The following is a 17,694-nucleotide window of genomic DNA, read 5'->3' on the forward strand; positions in this document are numbered from 1 at the left end:
AAAGGCCAGTGAGGCCTTTGGCCCTGCCCCTCGTCAAGCCGACTCCTTCAATCCCACCTTGCTTGTATTTAACCTTTAGCGGGACCTAAAGACAGGGGCCACGCTGCCGTTTCGGCGCGTGGTGAATTATTGAGGGGGGCCTAAATCTTTAATGCGTGTGCCTCTGGCATTGCCCGACATTTGGGGGAGGGCCCCATCCGTCAGGCCACGCAGGCTGTCGCTAGGGTGGGGTGCGGGCGGGAGGGAGGGGTGCTGCTCCCAGTGGAGCGCCACCTGCTGGTGCAGCTGGAGCGTTCCTCAGCGTAGATAAATCACAGTCACACGATACGCTATGGCCCTCTTCCAGATGTAATTGCATATCATGTTTGATTTGTTGATATGTTTTAAAAAGGTTTGATTTGACTGTCGCAGAGGTGCAGTGCAGCAAGAGGAGAATGGGGAATTTTGTACAGAAACTGGGAACGTTGACGGTTGGCGCTCAGCTCCGCTCCTGTGGGTGACTGCCATGGGCTTAATAGAGGCATGAAAGACTCCCTTTCCCTGTTAACGGGGGCAGGATCTGCTCTCTGGGAGGTACACACTACTGATCCCGTCCCCCAGAAGGAGAGGGAGACGCCCAGAGAGAGTGAACGAAGAAGAGGAAGAAGGAGAGAAAGAGAGCAAGTGAGCGGGGTTGAGACAGACAGAGATCGAGAGGAAAATTGCTCCCTTATTCAACAGCAGCATTAGAGCGCTGTGAAATTGCTTTGCGCCGCTACAAACCCGACACAGTTCATTAGTTCACGGAAACAAAAGGATTTGTCTGTGTACAAAGTGCTGCTCCCCCCCTCCCACCTCTCTCCACAGAGAACAAAACCTGCAGCGCGGACGGGGTCAGTAACCGTTCCCAAATCTGCGCGTCTCACTTTCTGACATCTCTGTTAAAGGACCGTTAGCAAAGAACGTCACCCCCGCCCTTCAATCAGTGTAATTATGCGGCCTATTGACAGCCATTGTCATTTTCGGGACAGCGTAAGCATATTATGTCGACAAGTGATAACAAGGAGTGTTTCCCCCTCGGTGCGCAGAGAGCCTCTTCTAATGGAAAGTAATAATTGAAAGCACCCTCCTCCCAGACACGTAATCACGCTTGCCAATCTAATCAGTGCTCTCATAAGCAGGCTTGTCCTCAGCACTGGAACAGTGCCACCTGGGGAGGATACAGGGGGCGGATCAGGGTGGTAACGCGGCCGGGCTGAAGGGGCGGGGTTTAGACAAGGGGGCGGGACCTACCTTGGTAGCGGAGCAGGAAGGAGCCGGGCGGGGCCCGGCGGCTGCGGAAGTGGACGGAGATCTGGTTGCTGTAGCTGCGCACCACCAGGCCCTTGATGAGGATGGACTCGTTGGCCAGCACAGACGGCTTGCGCCCACCCGCGTCCTCGAAGCGCACCGTGTCCCCTTCGGCCAGGCTCACGTTCACCACCTTGGAAGGAAGAACAGAGAGAGAGAGAAAGAGAGGGAGAGGGAGAAAGAGAGGGAGAGAGAGAGAGAGAGAGAGAGAGAGAAAAAAAAAAGATTAGACATTACACAGTCAGGTCATGTCAAGACGAACTGACACAATCCGAGACCAGCTGACCTCATTTGCAACAGCAGATCTGATCTATTACAGGTGCTCAAGCCCCAATCAGAGGAGCAAAGATACGAGAGGCCGAACATTTCCACCCAAGTGATTATGTGAAGAGCCTTTCTGTTTCCATAATTACCTGCCTGCCTGACACCTGCACATCACGGCTCCCTGTGCGAGTGAAGCTTGAGCACGAGGGAAAGCATATACGCCACCTCCCACACATGCTTGGGCCCGACAGCCCAGACAACCTTCAGCAGATCCAGCGCGGCCGCGGATCGAGATAGCGCGTGAGTGACATGTTTGCCCTGGTGCTGCCCGGTCCTTATCTGCTACCTCACTGTCAAAGCAGCCCATTAATTACCCAGGAAAACAGCGTGAGTGACAGTCTCCTGCCTCCTATCGGAGTGGGTACACACGTCTTCGTCTCCGCCTCCGCACAGCACGGCCGCACCGAGCTGCTGTCCTGACTACAACGCCTGCAACGGGGGCCGCGGATCTGCGCAGCATGTCTTGGGGGGGGTTTGCAGAACCAGGCCTCCATGAGTACAAGTACATCCGTCTGAGCGGGGATGTGACGCCGGGAGGCAGCGTTTCCGCGGAGGGGGTCTCCGGCTCTGGTCTCAGGAACCGACCCGCACAGCTCCCTGCTTCCCGCTTGCCGCTAGTAATGGAATTCAGATCAGGCTAAATGAGGACGACCCGAGAAACGAGCTACTCGGTGTAGTGCTGGGGCGGGTTAACGAAGCCGGGAGTGGACGCGGCGCTTCCAGGCTGGACACACGTAATTAACGTGGACACGGTGGCAACGGCACGGACCCTCGCTGTCTGCAGCACAATCACAGAGATGCTTCAGAATGGAGGCGACGACACGCAACTGGATACAGGCCCCGTCAGCCCGTCTACTTCAGCCCCGTGCCTGAGACACGCTCCCCTGCATGGAGCTGCTCTGTGCTCATGTCAACACACACCCCGCCTGGACGATGGGAAACACGGACGCCTTCGGGCACTCTCCCAGCCGAAGCTGACATCCCGAGGAGAACACAGAGACATTTGCACTTAATAAAGCCCTAGATACACTGTGCCGAAACAGTCCATAAAACAAAAGTGCATTACAAAGTAATCACATTATACTAAAAGCCCCGGGATAATAAAAGACTTGTGGAATTTTGCTCACCATAATCCAATTTGCATTGGCGTTAGTCCCGAGTGCCTGCACCATTTGTGTAATTCCTCGCGTAAACACGGCCGACGAGACAGACAAAGAGGCAGACGCGCAGACGCAGAGACGTGCAGCTGCGAAGACGGCTGAAGTGATGACAGGAGAAACTGCACGCGACTAACAGGATTAGAATGAGGGAAATATAATCTTTCTCCCCCTCCACTCCTCCAATCCTTCAGCCTGCTCCCTCAGTAACCTGATCCTTCAGCCTGCTCCCTCAGTAACCTGGTCCTTCAGCCTGGTCGTTCAGTATCCTGGTCCTTCAGCCTGGTCGTTCAGTATCCTGGTCCTTCAGCCTGGTCGCTCAGTATCCTGGTCCTTCAGCCTGGTCCCTCAGTAACCTGGTCCTTCAGCCTGCTCCCTCAGTAACCTGGTCCTTCAGCCTGGTCCCTCAGTAACCTGGTCCTTCAGCCTGGTCGCTCAGTATCCTGGTCCTTCAGCCTGATCCCTCAGTAACCTGGTCCTTCAGCCTGCTCCCTCAGTAACCTGGTCCTTCAGCCTGGTCCCTCAGTAACCTGGTCCTTCAGCCTGGTCCCTCAGTAACCTGGTCCTTCAGCCTGGTCCCTCAGTAACCTGGTCCTTCAGCCTGGTCCCTCAGTAACCTGGTCCTTCAGCCTGGTCTCTCAGTAACCTGGTCCTTCAGCCTGCTCCCTCAGTAACCTGGTCCTTCAGCCTGATCCCTCAGTAACCTGGTCCTTCAGCCTGCTCCCTCAGTAACCTGGTCCTTCAGCCTGGTCCCTCAGCAGCTCAGGAGACTCGTCCTTACTGACTTTAGGACTGTTCATAAGCAAACCATTATCTCAGAGCTGAGCCAGAACTGACAAACGATAACACATTTATCGCTCTCATCTGAGGTGCATGGGGTGGATCTGTACTGGGACAGCAGAAGATTCCGGATGGTGATGGACTTTTGAACCAAAATGTTGGCTGAATGATGGAAACATCTTAGTTTAAGATTGATGTTTTTTTGTGTGTTTGGAAAACCTGAGCTGGACATTAGTTTTAAGCTACAGCGGCTGAAGCCTTTACAGTGGGAAGTGGAATACAGCTGGAGTCAGAAGGCGCTGGGTGGAAAGATCTTCTTTGGACTGTTGCCATGGTACCGTGGCCATGGGTTCTTAACCCTACCCTGCTGTAGGGGCCACCACAACTCTTCCCCCAGCTCCTGTATGGATAAATACATTGTTTAATATGTGTGTGTGTGTGTGTGTGTGTGTGTGTGTGTGTGTGTGAGTGTCACTATCTGATAAGTAATTTCAAAGAATCAAGAGGAGTGCTGAGTGAAGGAATGTGTGTGTGTGTATCTTTTGTATAAACCACATCACAAGATCATGTACAAAGCCCAAGCCCATAATAAACTGAATATGTGGTTATGCAACCCATGCTTGAGCCAGTATAATACACATATAATAAACTATTTAGTCTGGCATATAAATATATAATCACTGTACAAAGAGCTATTGTATCCGTAGCCTTCTCTTTGTGTTGTTCCTCATTTCTGTCTCTTCCTCTCTCTCTCTATAACACACACACACACACACACACACACACACACACACACACACACACACACACACACACACACACACACACACACACACTTGACTGTATCAGTTCTCTGAGGGTAGGAGGATGGTTAATTAATCTGGAGATGCATGCTGTGTCACATTAAGAGAGAATTAGCAGAAAGCCCCTTGAGCACAGACCAAGTGGAAGCGGGGAGTGGGAGGGGCTAGAGGCACCATGTTCTCCGCGGTGCCACCATCGGAGAGTTGACGTCTCCTCTTATCCCTCTCACCTCACGGCAAACAAACTACAAAGGGTATAAACTAACACGGGTAATCTGTAGGGACAGGCAGCAGCAGTCAGGATGAGAGAAGAGAAGAGCAAAGGGGAAGCGGGTGAGAGAGAGAGAGAGAGAGAGAGAGAGCACAAAAGAGATAAAGAGGTCGTTGATGTGCCTGTGCCTGGCAGCAATCTTTCCACCAGAGCTGCTCTAATCACAACTGATACCACCAGCTAATGAGACCACATACACACACGCACACGCACATACGCACACACACACACACACACACACACACACACACACACACACACACACAGAGATTCTTAAAAAATTACCAAGACACACATCTACAACATAGGCAGGTGAACAAAACATGAAAACTGTGAAAAGAACAATCTGAAAGGTTTCATTTTTAAAAAGCAATTATACATAATTGCTTTTTTAAAATGGTTTTGGTTTTCTTTGTGGTTTGGTTTTCTTTGATATATAAATGATTTTTAAAAATCTATCTTGTTTAATTTCTATACAATTTTTTACAATTCATAATCTGTATGTGTAACTAAGATTGGTTAGCATCACTCTGTTTTAATTTATTAGAAAGAAAAGGACCAAGCCATCATTCCTGACCAATAAGAAGACAATCATTGAGAGCACAGCCAATGAGAGAGCACCTACTGAGGCCAATATAGCTCTCACTGACTCCTAGCCATGTGATCTTCTGGCTCTGTGATTGCTGGAAATGGAGCTCCCAGTGCCTGTCTTGGCGGAGCACCAGCTCTGAGCGCACAGTGAGCCGTGCCAGCTGACTACAATATGGGGGCGACTCCCACTTTTCTCCCAGCGACGGTTCTACGAGCCACGGGTGCTTGAAACAAGGACCTGACGCCCATTATTGTTCAATCCAGTCCTGCCTACCCTCGCCTGGGCACGCAGAGACACCATGACGCTCCAATGGATTATGACTGTTTAGGTGTTCGCTGAAAGTCTGGCACTGGGTGTGTGGATGAAGTACGTAGTGAGAGAGAGAGAGAGAGAGAGAGAGAGAGGGATAGAGAGAGAGAGAAAGAGAGAGAGAGACTCTCCAAGACCTCGTAGGGAACTGTATATAAATCTTAGCCTTGTTCCCTTCCTTTATGGCATAAGAGTCTAAAACCCCAATGCTTGATCGACAATCTCTCTCTCTCTTTCACTCACTCACACACACACACACACACACACACACACACACACACACACACACACACACACTTTTTTCCCTCTCTCCTCAGTCCCAGCCCACTTGAGGAGGAGAAGTGAGGTAGAGGATGAAAGGAGTAGAGGAAGGAAGTCTCTAATTAGCGTTCCGGAACGGAACAGGCGAGCAGAGAGCGCGAGCAGAGGGCGCTGGATCCACACTCCTAATTACAGACTAAGATTACGAGAGAAGGAGGGAATGATTCACTGCAGAGCACCTGTTCCACAGTGCACATCTGGACCAGATGGAGATGCACTGAGCATTTGAGTGTGTATATGAGCGAGAGAGAGAGATTGAGTAGTTGTAGTGTATCAATCCCATCCCCTACGACCTGCTCTCAGCAACAGCTCAACAGGATGCATCAGAAATTGTTTCTAGAATTGTGTGGCTATTCTAGACCATTGCTTCTAGATTTGTGAGCGTTATACAAACCGAATCCCAGAACATGTTAAAGGCTCAGCTGTAATGGTTCATGAAAGAAAAACATATAATTTGGCTCGTCCAAGCTAGAGAAGCAGAACATATCAGTTCATTAAGCACTGAAATATATGAAGACCTTAATTTTTCATATATATATATATATATATATATATATATATATATATATATATATATATATATATATATATATATATATATACACATACACTTAATTATTGTGCAAACATTCCCCCCCCCCCCCCCCAAAAAAAAGTCTCTTTTCGAAACTTGCAAAATTAAGAATGTGTTTTTCTTGTGTACTGTTTTCTCAAATTGAAGTTGAAATGGGATCTTATAGCAAACAGGAGCTTTCCACAGCCCTGGGCTTTGGAGGAACAGGGCTACAGATCAAAACTCCATCACACTCAGAAGACCTTTAGGCATTTGTGATGTGAATGACCTTCAAGAAGGCCCCATGACCCTGCTGGAAAAGCAGCACCAGAGCATAGAAGGCCCCACCAGCACACTGTAAAGCAGGTAAGGATTCCTGTTTTGGTATATTTAGCCATCTTATTATGCTAAGCAAACCTGTAATGACAGGCCAATAAACTCAGTTATAATGCCAATAAACTCAGTTATAATGGCAATAAACTCAATTATAATGCCAGTAAACTCAGTTATAATGCGAATGATCTCATTTATAAGCACAGTAAGCTTAGTCGCTCCTAACAGTGGTCCAGCTTGTACTAGCTGAGTCAGACAGTCAGTACTAACATTTCTACGGTCTTATTTACTATTCTGGACCTTTTATTTCAGTTGTGATACTCAATAATGGTTCGCCTCAAATTTTACACCTTTTTGTTTGTTTTCAGAAATAGGGGTGAGCTTTCATCTCTCATATAAATGTGAAATATCCTGCATTATTTGCCTGTTTTATTGTGACTACTTTCTAACATATTCTTTCACAAGGTGAGAATAATTCAAATTTCTTATAAAACCCTTTAATTAGTTAAAATAAGGATTCAATTCACTGAACTAATTCACTGAACAAATTTACTACTAATAAAAAAAGATTCCACTTCAGTTAACATGAACTCAGACCAGACTGGAGAAGCAGAGGGTGTTCATCTCCACCATGTTGCTCACACGCGAGAACGCGTGGGAGGGGTCAGCCATGGCCACGCCCAAGCAGCAGGACGGAAAGGCGTTGCACATTGGGACAGCTACAACTGCACCAGGAGAAGGTCCATCATAAAAATGTTCTGAGTTCAGCACTGGTAAATGGGCTCAGGTGAGCCTGAAGCATTTTAAACTATCCCACCACATCAGCCTTTAAACACTCCGGCTGGGACCAAGCCAACACTTTTCAGTGGTTTTAGCTCCTCTCTCTGCCTCATTAAAACCTCTCCAACCTCCTGCACCATTTTCCTAAATTATATAGATTTAGTTGTAGTGGGGAGCCACTGCTCCCAATAGAGAGCGCACTCGAGGGCTCGAGTAGCACACGCACACCAGTACTGCTTCACCCGACCGTCCAGGATGAGAACTGCTGCAGGATACACACTGCGCGTGTCCAGCGAATCAGGTAACTGCGCGTCAAGCTCCAGCCGCCGGAAAATGCAAGCGGCTAAATTGTCCGCATCGAGCACGAGAGGCATCACTTGGGCCGCGGTGTTAATGAGTCGTGGGTGTATGAGGGGCGGCTGGAGAGTCCAGTACCAAAGTATCACAGGGAGAGGCAGGGCACCGTCTAGACGAAAGCAGATGAAAGTAGATGAAACTAGATGAACGAGAGCAAGGAAAGGCCATGGAGGAATAAATGTAGAGTGAAGGAGACCTCCACCCATCTGTGGCGTGGGGCAGAGGTCCACCAGGACCGGCTGGCCCACACACCACACATGCCCCACACACACCACACACCCCAGACACCCTACATGCCCCACACAACCCACACGATCCACACACACCACACACTTCATTCTACACGTGCCCCACACGCACCACACACAACCCACGCGCCCCTGCCCTGTCTCTGGCTTGCAGCGTGTCACTGAAGGACGGCCGGCCCTGTCCTGCTCGCTCTCGACACCCTATTGTGCTGCAAATGACCCGACGAGCTCCACACGTGCCAGTTACAACCCCCTCCATCCGCTCACGTCCCCCAACAACAGAGGCTGTATGGGGCAGGGCAGGGCCACGCAATGCAGAAGAGCGCTGAGGTTAATGCAAAAGCTGCACTCATTACTGCCCCCTTCTGCCTGGGTGAGCAGGTGCAGGTAGCACTGATCTGGACCACGCCACAAAAAGCACACGGAGCCCCACTGATGCCAGGAAACAATCGACAGCGACCGGCCAAGCCCTGGATGGGATAAATGCCACCTTCATCTACACCATTCCACTCAGATCATGGCCTGAAACAGGCTTCCCGCGCGCTGAAGAGTGGAGCAGCCAGTCCTGCCAATCTGCGCCGCGTCCTTACAGGCGGGTCCGCGTCCCACACCTTACCGAGGTCCGAGAAGGGGTCGCCCCGGGCTCCTGCGTCCCGCATGCCTCGCCTCCGCGTTTATCCTGTTTTAACATTCCTCTCGCCCCCGTCCCATCTTTTCATTAGCGCCGCAATGCCCACCGCCGCTGAAATTGGTTTTATGCGACACGGCTGAACAGCGGCCCGGGAAATTGCAGAGGAAGGCAAAGCCCCGACAGCATGGAAAACAAAGGGCTGAGGTAGGTTAAGGGACATATAGATTCTCTGTAGAGTTTAAACAATGGCGCAGAGTGTTATGGACTTTAAACAACGATTGGAGAAGAAAAAAAATAAAACGGGACAGAAAATTGGAGAAGAGGTGGCGTTGGTGCGGGGATTAAGAGGATCTGTTTAATTAGAAGCAGAGGCAATGTCAAATTCCAGAGTTAAACCGCGCCCAGGAGAGGAGGAGAGCCAACAGAGTGAGGAGAGGAAAAAAGATTTATTCAGCATTTTTGTAAAATTAGAATGCTCTCACACACAGCGATTTGCCATGTTTCCATGGCTGAGTTCAGAAACTCATGACCACATAAAATCCATTTCAGGGGTGTGCGTGTGTGTGTGTGTGTGTGTCTGTGTGAATGTGTGAGCGTGCTAAAGAAATGTGTTCGTATGATCATCGGGAGACTGGGAGCTCCGTCTGTGATGACGCCACTGCCATCTGTGGCTGGGAGTCTGAAAGAGCAAACAGGCTGTCAATCACAGTGACAGTGGCCAATCACAGGTGTCTGTGAGCTCAGGCATCGGGAAGGGGAGGATAGCGCTATCCTCCAAGTGTGTTACCCTACCTCCTAACATTGCATGAGTCACAGCTAAAAAGACATGAGGACTGGAAGCATGTGACAGCGTTTGCTGGCAGCTGTTGTGTAACAGGCGAGGCTTATATATTACGATATTTTGGGAGGTGAAGATTCCAGGTGAGTGACCGCGGTGTCTTCTAGTAAGAGATGTAATGATATTCAAAATTCTAGTGAAATTCACAAAGACGCCAGATAAACAGGACATTTCAGACAGACGTCCTTCATCAGCTGTACAAACCAGTCTCCTAAAGGTCATCAGAGACATCAAAGACACACTCGTCAAGAGTGAGATAAATGACCATTCATATAACATCTGTGGTACTGTAGCCTGCAGTCACTTGAGAGGTAAATGTAAATTTACATGTAAATTTATTAAGTCACTAAAATAACTAGCATGAAAGGATTATATATATATATATATATATTCTCAAATTCTAAGGTGTCCGATTGTAACGGCGTCCCGAGTGCCACAGGGCACGGCACGACGCACAGACTCCCTTGACTTGACCTCCCTTGACCTCCTTTCCTCTGCCGCAGAGGCGGTCTGCCACCGAGGCTTTGGGCGGACCCTCCAATTTCTCTGGCGAGTCCACGGAAGGAAAGGAACTCGGGCTGAAGCCCCGCCAGCCGGAAGTCCTGCCGGCCCCACCAACCTGCCTACTTCACGGTCCTTGTGGAGCACATTGAGACTCCTCGGCCCTGGCCCGATAGCCTCAGGACCCCCCAAGAAATTTCTGGGGGTGCTCCCCTCCACCTCCGGAGTGGACGCAGACGCGGAGTCAGTCGCGGTCCTGGGATCCAGACAGCAGCGCAGGATTTGCCTACGCACTTCCGTCTTTTGTCGAGGGAGCTGGCGTCCTGTGGTGGTTGGTCATTCTGTAAGGGCGTGACTACATACATGTGATCCCCCCTGCACGCGGCAGGCTGTACCATGTTATTCGTGGGGTGGGGGAGCATCCCGTGACACGGATCACAAAGCTTTTTCAAACTAACAAAGAAGTTCTGTACTTTTATGCTTATTGTACATCTATGACTGCACACACATGCATTTCTGAGAGCTCGGCGGTAAATGAGGGAGACCCGGCATGCAGACAGGCAGGAGCAACGCACAGCCTACACTTCACCCAAACATCCATCCTTCTCTAAGCTCCACAGGCTGACGCAGGGCGCAGGAATAGCAGGGGAACGTTTGTAACCGGTGGGCTCGAACCTCAGCCTGCTGCGCCAGCCACCTCTCATTTCTTCAGGTCTGATAATGAAAGTTCGGCCGCACGCGTTTGCAGGAAATCGATTTCTAGTAATCGGGCTAATAAGAGAATGCACGCCCAGAGCCCCTCCATGGCGCCAGCGTGCGTACGAGGCGTCCACAAATGAGAAACTGTGGGGAACAGAATGAAATCGGTTCCCAGCTCCGTCGTAGCGAATAGCAGAGAAATCGACGGGGAAGAGCACAGCACGAGTTAACGGGCTAATCCAGAGATACGGTTGGGCTGCACATGGCGGAAATAGCAGCTACTATACGACACAGTGAGTAGAGAAGGGCCTTTATTACGTTATTAATGAATAAAGTGCTCCTGACCGAACCTATGAAAGCTAAATACAGACACCATTTCTGACCATACCTTATTCCTTCCTATCAGCCTCATTTTCGGTCTGCCTGTCCCTCTCTGCTGAAAAGCGCCGCAGCCCAAATTCTCCCTTCCATAATAATCCCTTTGCTCTTTCCCTTCTCGTTTTGCTTCCCTGGGAAGTCATTAATTCCCCTGGAGCAGCTCTGCTCGACGGGGTGCTCCAGAGAGTGCCGGGGCCGGAGGCCAAGCTGCGGAGGAAGGTGACCTCTGGAGTGCAGAGGGTAAGGGAGGGTGAGAGGGAAGGGCCAGCCCTGGCCAGAGAGCCAATCAAAAGCTGAGAGGAGCTGATAGATGATATCTGACCCACAGAAGCCACCTCACCTCTCTCCCCTCGTCTCGCTCACCCTTCAGCTGAAAGACTTCTAAAGTACATGTCTGCGCTCTCTACATCTAAAAGCCTTGTGGCTGTGCTGGCGAACTTCAAATCCCCTCACAGCACAAACGGCAACAGGGAGAACTGTGGCTCTCGAGAGGGAGTAACGCACCCCTCCTCCTCCTCTTCCTCCTCTCCCGGGAGGTGACCGGGGTCCCTGCCAGGGCAGGGGGCTAGGGGGTTAGCAGATGTGGAGCGATGCCAGGTCTTCCAGCTTGGGCTCCAGAGATCAGAGACACTTCTAAAAGCGGTACGGACTGACGGCAAGCCTCCGTGACGGATGCCCCGCCCCGAAATCTATTATCAAAGAAGGAACTGGTGGGGCAGTTGTGTTTCAGGGTAAGAGATAAAGGGACCTTGCAGCGAGCTCATCATTATTGCTGTAGATTAGAAATGAGCGCTGAACTGAGCATGTCTTTTCCATGGAGGTAATGGCTCTCAGCAGGGCTATGCCAGCATAGTCACACCTCACCTTGGTCCAAATCATGAATCAGAACTTGGAAACTGTTCATGCTTTAGGTTCTCAGTAATATATGTGGTGGTCACATCACACAAGAAAAGGCCACGTCGACGAAACAATTTTGAAAGTGTTTGATCTCGCTTTGCTTTAAAAGTGATGCCGTATTCGCATCTCCTGTTTAGCTCAGTTAATGTTTTCTGACTAAGAATGGGACGATTTCGAAGCAGAAACCTCTCTCCTCCCTCCCACACCTCACCGCTCACTTTTTAGCATGTGTGGAGATCCATTACTTGATAAAATGAATCTTGAGCTTGTGGTTTCACTCTGCTGCTTGTGTATATTGGGCAAGCAAAGAGGGCCCATTAAAATGGCCTCATTCACTTCTGAAAGAACCTTCTGAACGCGCTGCCTTTCTCAGGGCAAACGCATGCGTGTGCATGTGCGAGCGCCGCTCCCTCCGCGAGGCCGACGGGGAATGCGAGGCTGAGTGCTTTATCGTGTGGGATACCTCGCCCTCGGTCGGGGTCGACCTTCAGCGTGGGCGGAAGGACGCAGCGCTGACATTAGCCCAGGGCTGCCAGACTGCATAAAGGAAGGAACCGTCAGGGAGAAGAGCGTCGTCGCGGCTCGGCTCTGGGTGGGAGAGGGGATTACGGAGATGACAGCGGTGTACCTGATTCTGACGTGGTTGTGCCAGAAGTCTGCATATAGTGTGCTGTGAGTGCTCAGCTGGTTGGCTTTGCCATGTGTGAGGAAATCACTTGGAGACGCATACATACAGAGTCGTAAGCTGTGTATGAGGCATTTGCATGTGGTGTTCGCGCATGCGTGTGTGCGTGTGTGTGTCTGTGAGAGAATGAGAGAGAGAGAGAGAGAGAGAGAGAGAGAGAGAGAGAGAGAGAAAGAAGCAGATAAAGAGATAATCATTTTAAATACACTTGGTGAAAGAAGTGAGTTTCCAGACAGTAAAGTGCTTTTCTCTCTCCCTGTGCCTATGGGAGTCTATTTGTCTGTCTGCTCTTATTTTACTAAGCAAAACCAGACCAGCTCTTCAGCCTGCAAGCACACTGTCCTCTGCACAACACCCCCCTGTTGAGAAGCATCTGACTGATGTCACGGAAAGCTCTCTTCCCGCATGCAGCGGGAGGGTCTTGTTTATTTATTGTGTTTGTAACCACGCCTGCACACACTTGCACCTGGTTTAGTCTCATTATGTCAATGTAGTTAAACCCAGGCTGTTGTGTGCAGTATTGTCGGTCATTGTTCATGTTTGTGTTGTTTAAGTACTTGTTCACAGCGTTAATGTTAAACGTGTTCATGTCCGTTTGCGCGTCCTGCTCCTCGCCCTGCGGCACTCGGGCCGTTACGACTGAATCCTGTCTGAGTCTGAGAAGGTAGTTACACCTTGTAAACCTTGTACATTCTGACTTATAGCATTGGTGCAAATTCCCCTTCCACTTCTCAAAAACCCTACTGACAGACACTTCGGATTAAGCGATGAGGAAGTGTCATTCATAATTTTCCGTGAGAGAATTCCCCTTCAGTCACTTTCTCCCAGAACTCTCTTCAGAGCCCCAGCCCAATTTGCACCATTTTCCTTCTCAATAGCCCAGATGCAATCACAGAACCAGCGAAATGTTACCGTGCATTAGGTGGAATATGATAGAAAGCAGGGCTGTTAATTAGCACCCACCTTTCAGATAATGGCCATTTTCGCCCTGGCTGAAATTCGACGCGGCGCGGCTTGCTGATTGAGACGTGACCAGACCATCCAAAAAGCTGCGACCAACATCACCATTTACACCATTTACACCGTTTATGAGCACATTAACAACGGAACCTGGAAATGGGTTTTTCCCGGGGACACTGACATGGCGTGCTCATGAAGAGATATCAATGAAACCGGAAAAAAGGGAAAGGTTGATCTAATTAGTGGTGCTTGGGAAGGCAGGAACAGGATAATGAGTGTCTAGTCAAACGCAGTAGCAGTGCCACCCAATCTTAAAGCGGATCAGATGGGTCGGAGGGCGTTGAGCTCAAGGACAACATGTCCAGGCCGGATGTCAGACGCCGCACAGCATCGCACGCGATGCTGACTTCAATGCCCTCACTCTGGGCCTGGATTTCTACAGACCTCGATGAAGGTTCCCGACTTTGATAGTCCTGTTTGTGACATGGGCTGTGACCGATGGTTGAAGAACTCTGCACTGGCCTTAAGAGACCATCTGGCTTTACTGTCCCCTGAATCTCAGGAGGTCAGTGAAGACAAAGGGTGCCTGTGGGTCAGAAAAGGCCTGATGACATATAAAATGGAAGAAAAATACTTCCTCGTTCTCTCTTCTAGCTGTCATGAATTTCACAATGACGCCTGGACATGCAGAGATGTCATATTGGAATTTAATGATATGGGGCTCTGACAACCCTTGCTCACCAGGAGGAACGGGTTCGGTTCCGGTTCATGCACCGTTCATGCATTTCCTAGAACCGGCCCGCCTTTGCACCAGTTTTTGTTGGAGTCAAGGATGCGTCATCGATGGAGGGCGTGGCACAGTGCACAACCGTGTGTACAACAGTAATAACAAGATGGCGGGGCACGTAGATTACCTGTGAGTATTTGTGCTGTTGTTACAGATGTTTGGTTTTTTAACTGTTGGTGATGATTAAAAATATTATATAATATTTAAAATAGATTATTAATATTAAATCTATTAATAATAGCACTACATGTAGTTAATGTATGCTAATGCAATCAACCTATTGTCATTAATGGCCAATGTGTTGCTGTAGCTGAATTCAGCGCCCCAGTCATCTGGTTTGCTGGTCTGCTAGCACAAGATCAAGCACGACATAACGCGCTGGCAAATTTCCCCGTCCAGCTCCGTTACACAATAACTCTTTCCTCTACAACCTACTAGTCTTTGGTTCCAGCTGGGAACGAATGTTTTGGGTTTCAGAGCCCTTCTGGGCCAGATACAGTTCTTACTGCTCTCGATGATGAATGTTCTCTGATGAATCTCACCTCCGAAACCTCCAGTGAGTGTACCGGTCTGAACAGAGAACGATTTTACTGGTAAAGGGGAGACGTTGTGTGAAACAAAAGAATCTCATTTACTGCCCTGAGTTCTCATATTAAAGAGCATGTGTGTCCTGGCCACTGCTTTATAGCACTGGAAACTGTCAGCAGGCCGTTAAGAAAGCCTGATTTTCTCTTTCACTGACTGTGTGGTTATGTGTTAGACATGCAGGGAGATGACATTACGGTGGCAAGGAGATATTGATCCAAGCTATCAGAGAATACGACGCTGTGAAAAGTGCATGTGATGTAAAAGGGTTCAGTGGAACACTAAACATCCTAAACTTGCTCACATGGAGTCCAAGCATTCAGTGCCTTCCTCAGTTCGAGATGACGGTGCCTACGTGTATGCAGCGTGTGTGGTAAAGCAGTGAGGGGTCATTCTGAAGTACTGGCCTTGATTCTGAACGCAAATCGAAGAGCAGCCGGGGTTCAGGAACAGTCGGGCAAAGAGCAAACCCGGGATCTGCAGAATCCCTGACTTCACTGCAAGTGCCATCTCACTGCAAATCCAAGGAGATCCTACATGATTCGGGGGGACGTACCAGCCAAACCAAGAGCACAGTGGGTAACCACCACAGGTGACTGAAACTCTTACGTTCTGTACTGAGGAGACCTGTCCTTACGCCACTATGCACTGAACTGTCCCGGTTGATAAATACACCCCAATCAATCACTGCTATCAGCTCTGGCAGAGGCTGCTGATATAACTATATTTTATTGAACCGTACAGAGGAGCACTTAATCCAGGGCAGTCGAGAGTATCGACCCTTGATCAATACCTATGCGCCACTCGTGGCTTCGGAAGAAGACTTATAGATCTCTCTCTCTCTCACTCCAGCGCGGTCTGATGCACTCGGGGTCCACGGGAGTCTACTGCTTACCATTTCTGGTCATTAGTATCTTCTTTTTTCCCTAATATTTTAGTCTGTTTTCGTTTTGCTTCCAGTGTGTGCACACAAGCACTCCGAGGTAAAGGGCAGAGTGACTCTGAGATAGGAGAAAGCGGAAAGGATGCTGGGAGAGAGAGAGAGAGAATGAGTGAAAGAAAGAAAGAGAGAGAGCTGTCTACTTGTCTACTGACTACAATTTTTCAGTGCAACATCCTAAAATGAATAAAAAGGCAAACTGACAAATGGTCTGGCTTGTCCATCTCTGCATTTGTTGGACTATTTTCACTGCAGTGATCCCATGGCACACATAGCAAGCCTAGCTGTGTCTCACTATATGGGGATGATGGAGACTCCCTGGTGCTTGACCCTGTATCTGGTCTGCTTCTAAGGTGCACACCGAGGTTTGGAGACCCATTGTGAAACCTGGGATCAGTGGTCAGTGGTTTAAGTGCTGCGCTTTAGGGTCATTTTGAGCTAAACTCAAAGCAGCTACACCCAGGCTCAGTAATATCGGTTGAACCATAAACAAGCCCCCCATATCAATACACTAGATGTTCAGAAGTATTTGGACACCCATCACCGCTGTGTGAACTTGTTGGACACCCCATTGCAAATCCACAGTCATTAAAATGAAGGTGTCTGCTATTACAGCCTCCGCTGATCTAGGAAGGATTTCACGAGAGTTTTGAATGCGGCTTTAGGAATTCGTGTCCATTTAGTTTGTGAGGTCATGTTAGGCTGGAAGGTTTTCTCACAATCATTGTTTCAATTCATCTGAAAGAGCAATGGATCTGAGGACAGAGTGATCTGGTCCAACTTCACTGTCCACCAAAGGTGTTTAGAAAGATTGAAAACTGTAGTGGAAAGTGAAACTAGCAGCAATTGAGGACTGGATTTGAATCGACTAGAGAAGTATGGATTTGAATTCTCTAGTCATCCAGTGTTGCTGATTTAAATTTTTCTCCACAGCATGGCCAGTGGAGTTCACCACAATAACTCATCACACAATGTCTAATGGGCCTTGCTTTGTAAACAGACACTGTGGACAAGGAAAGGGCCTTCCCCAAACTGTGACCAACGCTGAAAGCATATAAGTGTCTAAAATGACCTTGACCTTTATCACAAACACCAAGAAACAGGCCCAAGTCATAATAACGCCTCCAGCACATTTTACTACCAGCACTGTTACATTCTGGTATGTTGAGTTCTCCTGGCACCCACCAAACCCAGATTCATCCATCAGACCACGAGAGAATGAAGTGTAATCCATCACTCCAGAGAACACATTTCCACTGCTCCAGAGTCCGGAGGCAGGGTGCTTTACACCACTCCACCCATGCTTGACGATGTGCACAGTGATCTTGTCTTTGGTCATGGAAACCCATTTCATGAAGGTCTCAGCACATAGCTGTGGTTCTGATGTTACTTCTAGGTGCTGTCTGGAGCTCTGTGGTGGGTGATGTTTTACCTGGTCTTCTGCTTCATAGCTGAGCCATTGTTGCGCCTAGATGCTTCCGTTTCACGACAGCGCTTACGGTTGATCAGGGCACATCTGGCAGGGCAGAAATTTCATTAACTGCCCTCTGGCTAAGGTGGCACCCCATGACAGTACCACGTTTAAAGTCGCTGATCTCTTCTGTATCAGTCATTCTACTGTTACCATTTTTCTATG

At 49.2% G+C, this 17,694-nt stretch overlaps 1 protein-coding gene across 3 annotated transcripts in view; it reads right to left on the minus strand.

Moving 5' to 3' along the window:
- The window catches only part of sez6b (seizure related 6 homolog b), a 121,718-nt gene that overhangs the window by 32,704 nt on the left and 71,320 nt on the right, over positions 1 to 17,694 (minus strand). For all 3 annotated transcript variants that reach the window (XM_035534287.1, XM_035534289.1, XM_035534288.1), the window contains exon 4: positions 1,273 to 1,462. In XM_035534287.1, coding sequence (XP_035390180.1) covers positions 1,273 to 1,462 — 190 coding nt within the window. The remainder of the gene's footprint in view (positions 1 to 1,272; positions 1,463 to 17,694) is intronic.

The sequence above is a fragment of the Electrophorus electricus genome, chromosome 15 (genome assembly GCF_013358815.1).
Source record: "Electrophorus electricus isolate fEleEle1 chromosome 15, fEleEle1.pri, whole genome shotgun sequence".
Lineage (NCBI taxonomy): Eukaryota > Metazoa > Chordata > Actinopteri > Gymnotiformes > Gymnotidae > Electrophorus > Electrophorus electricus.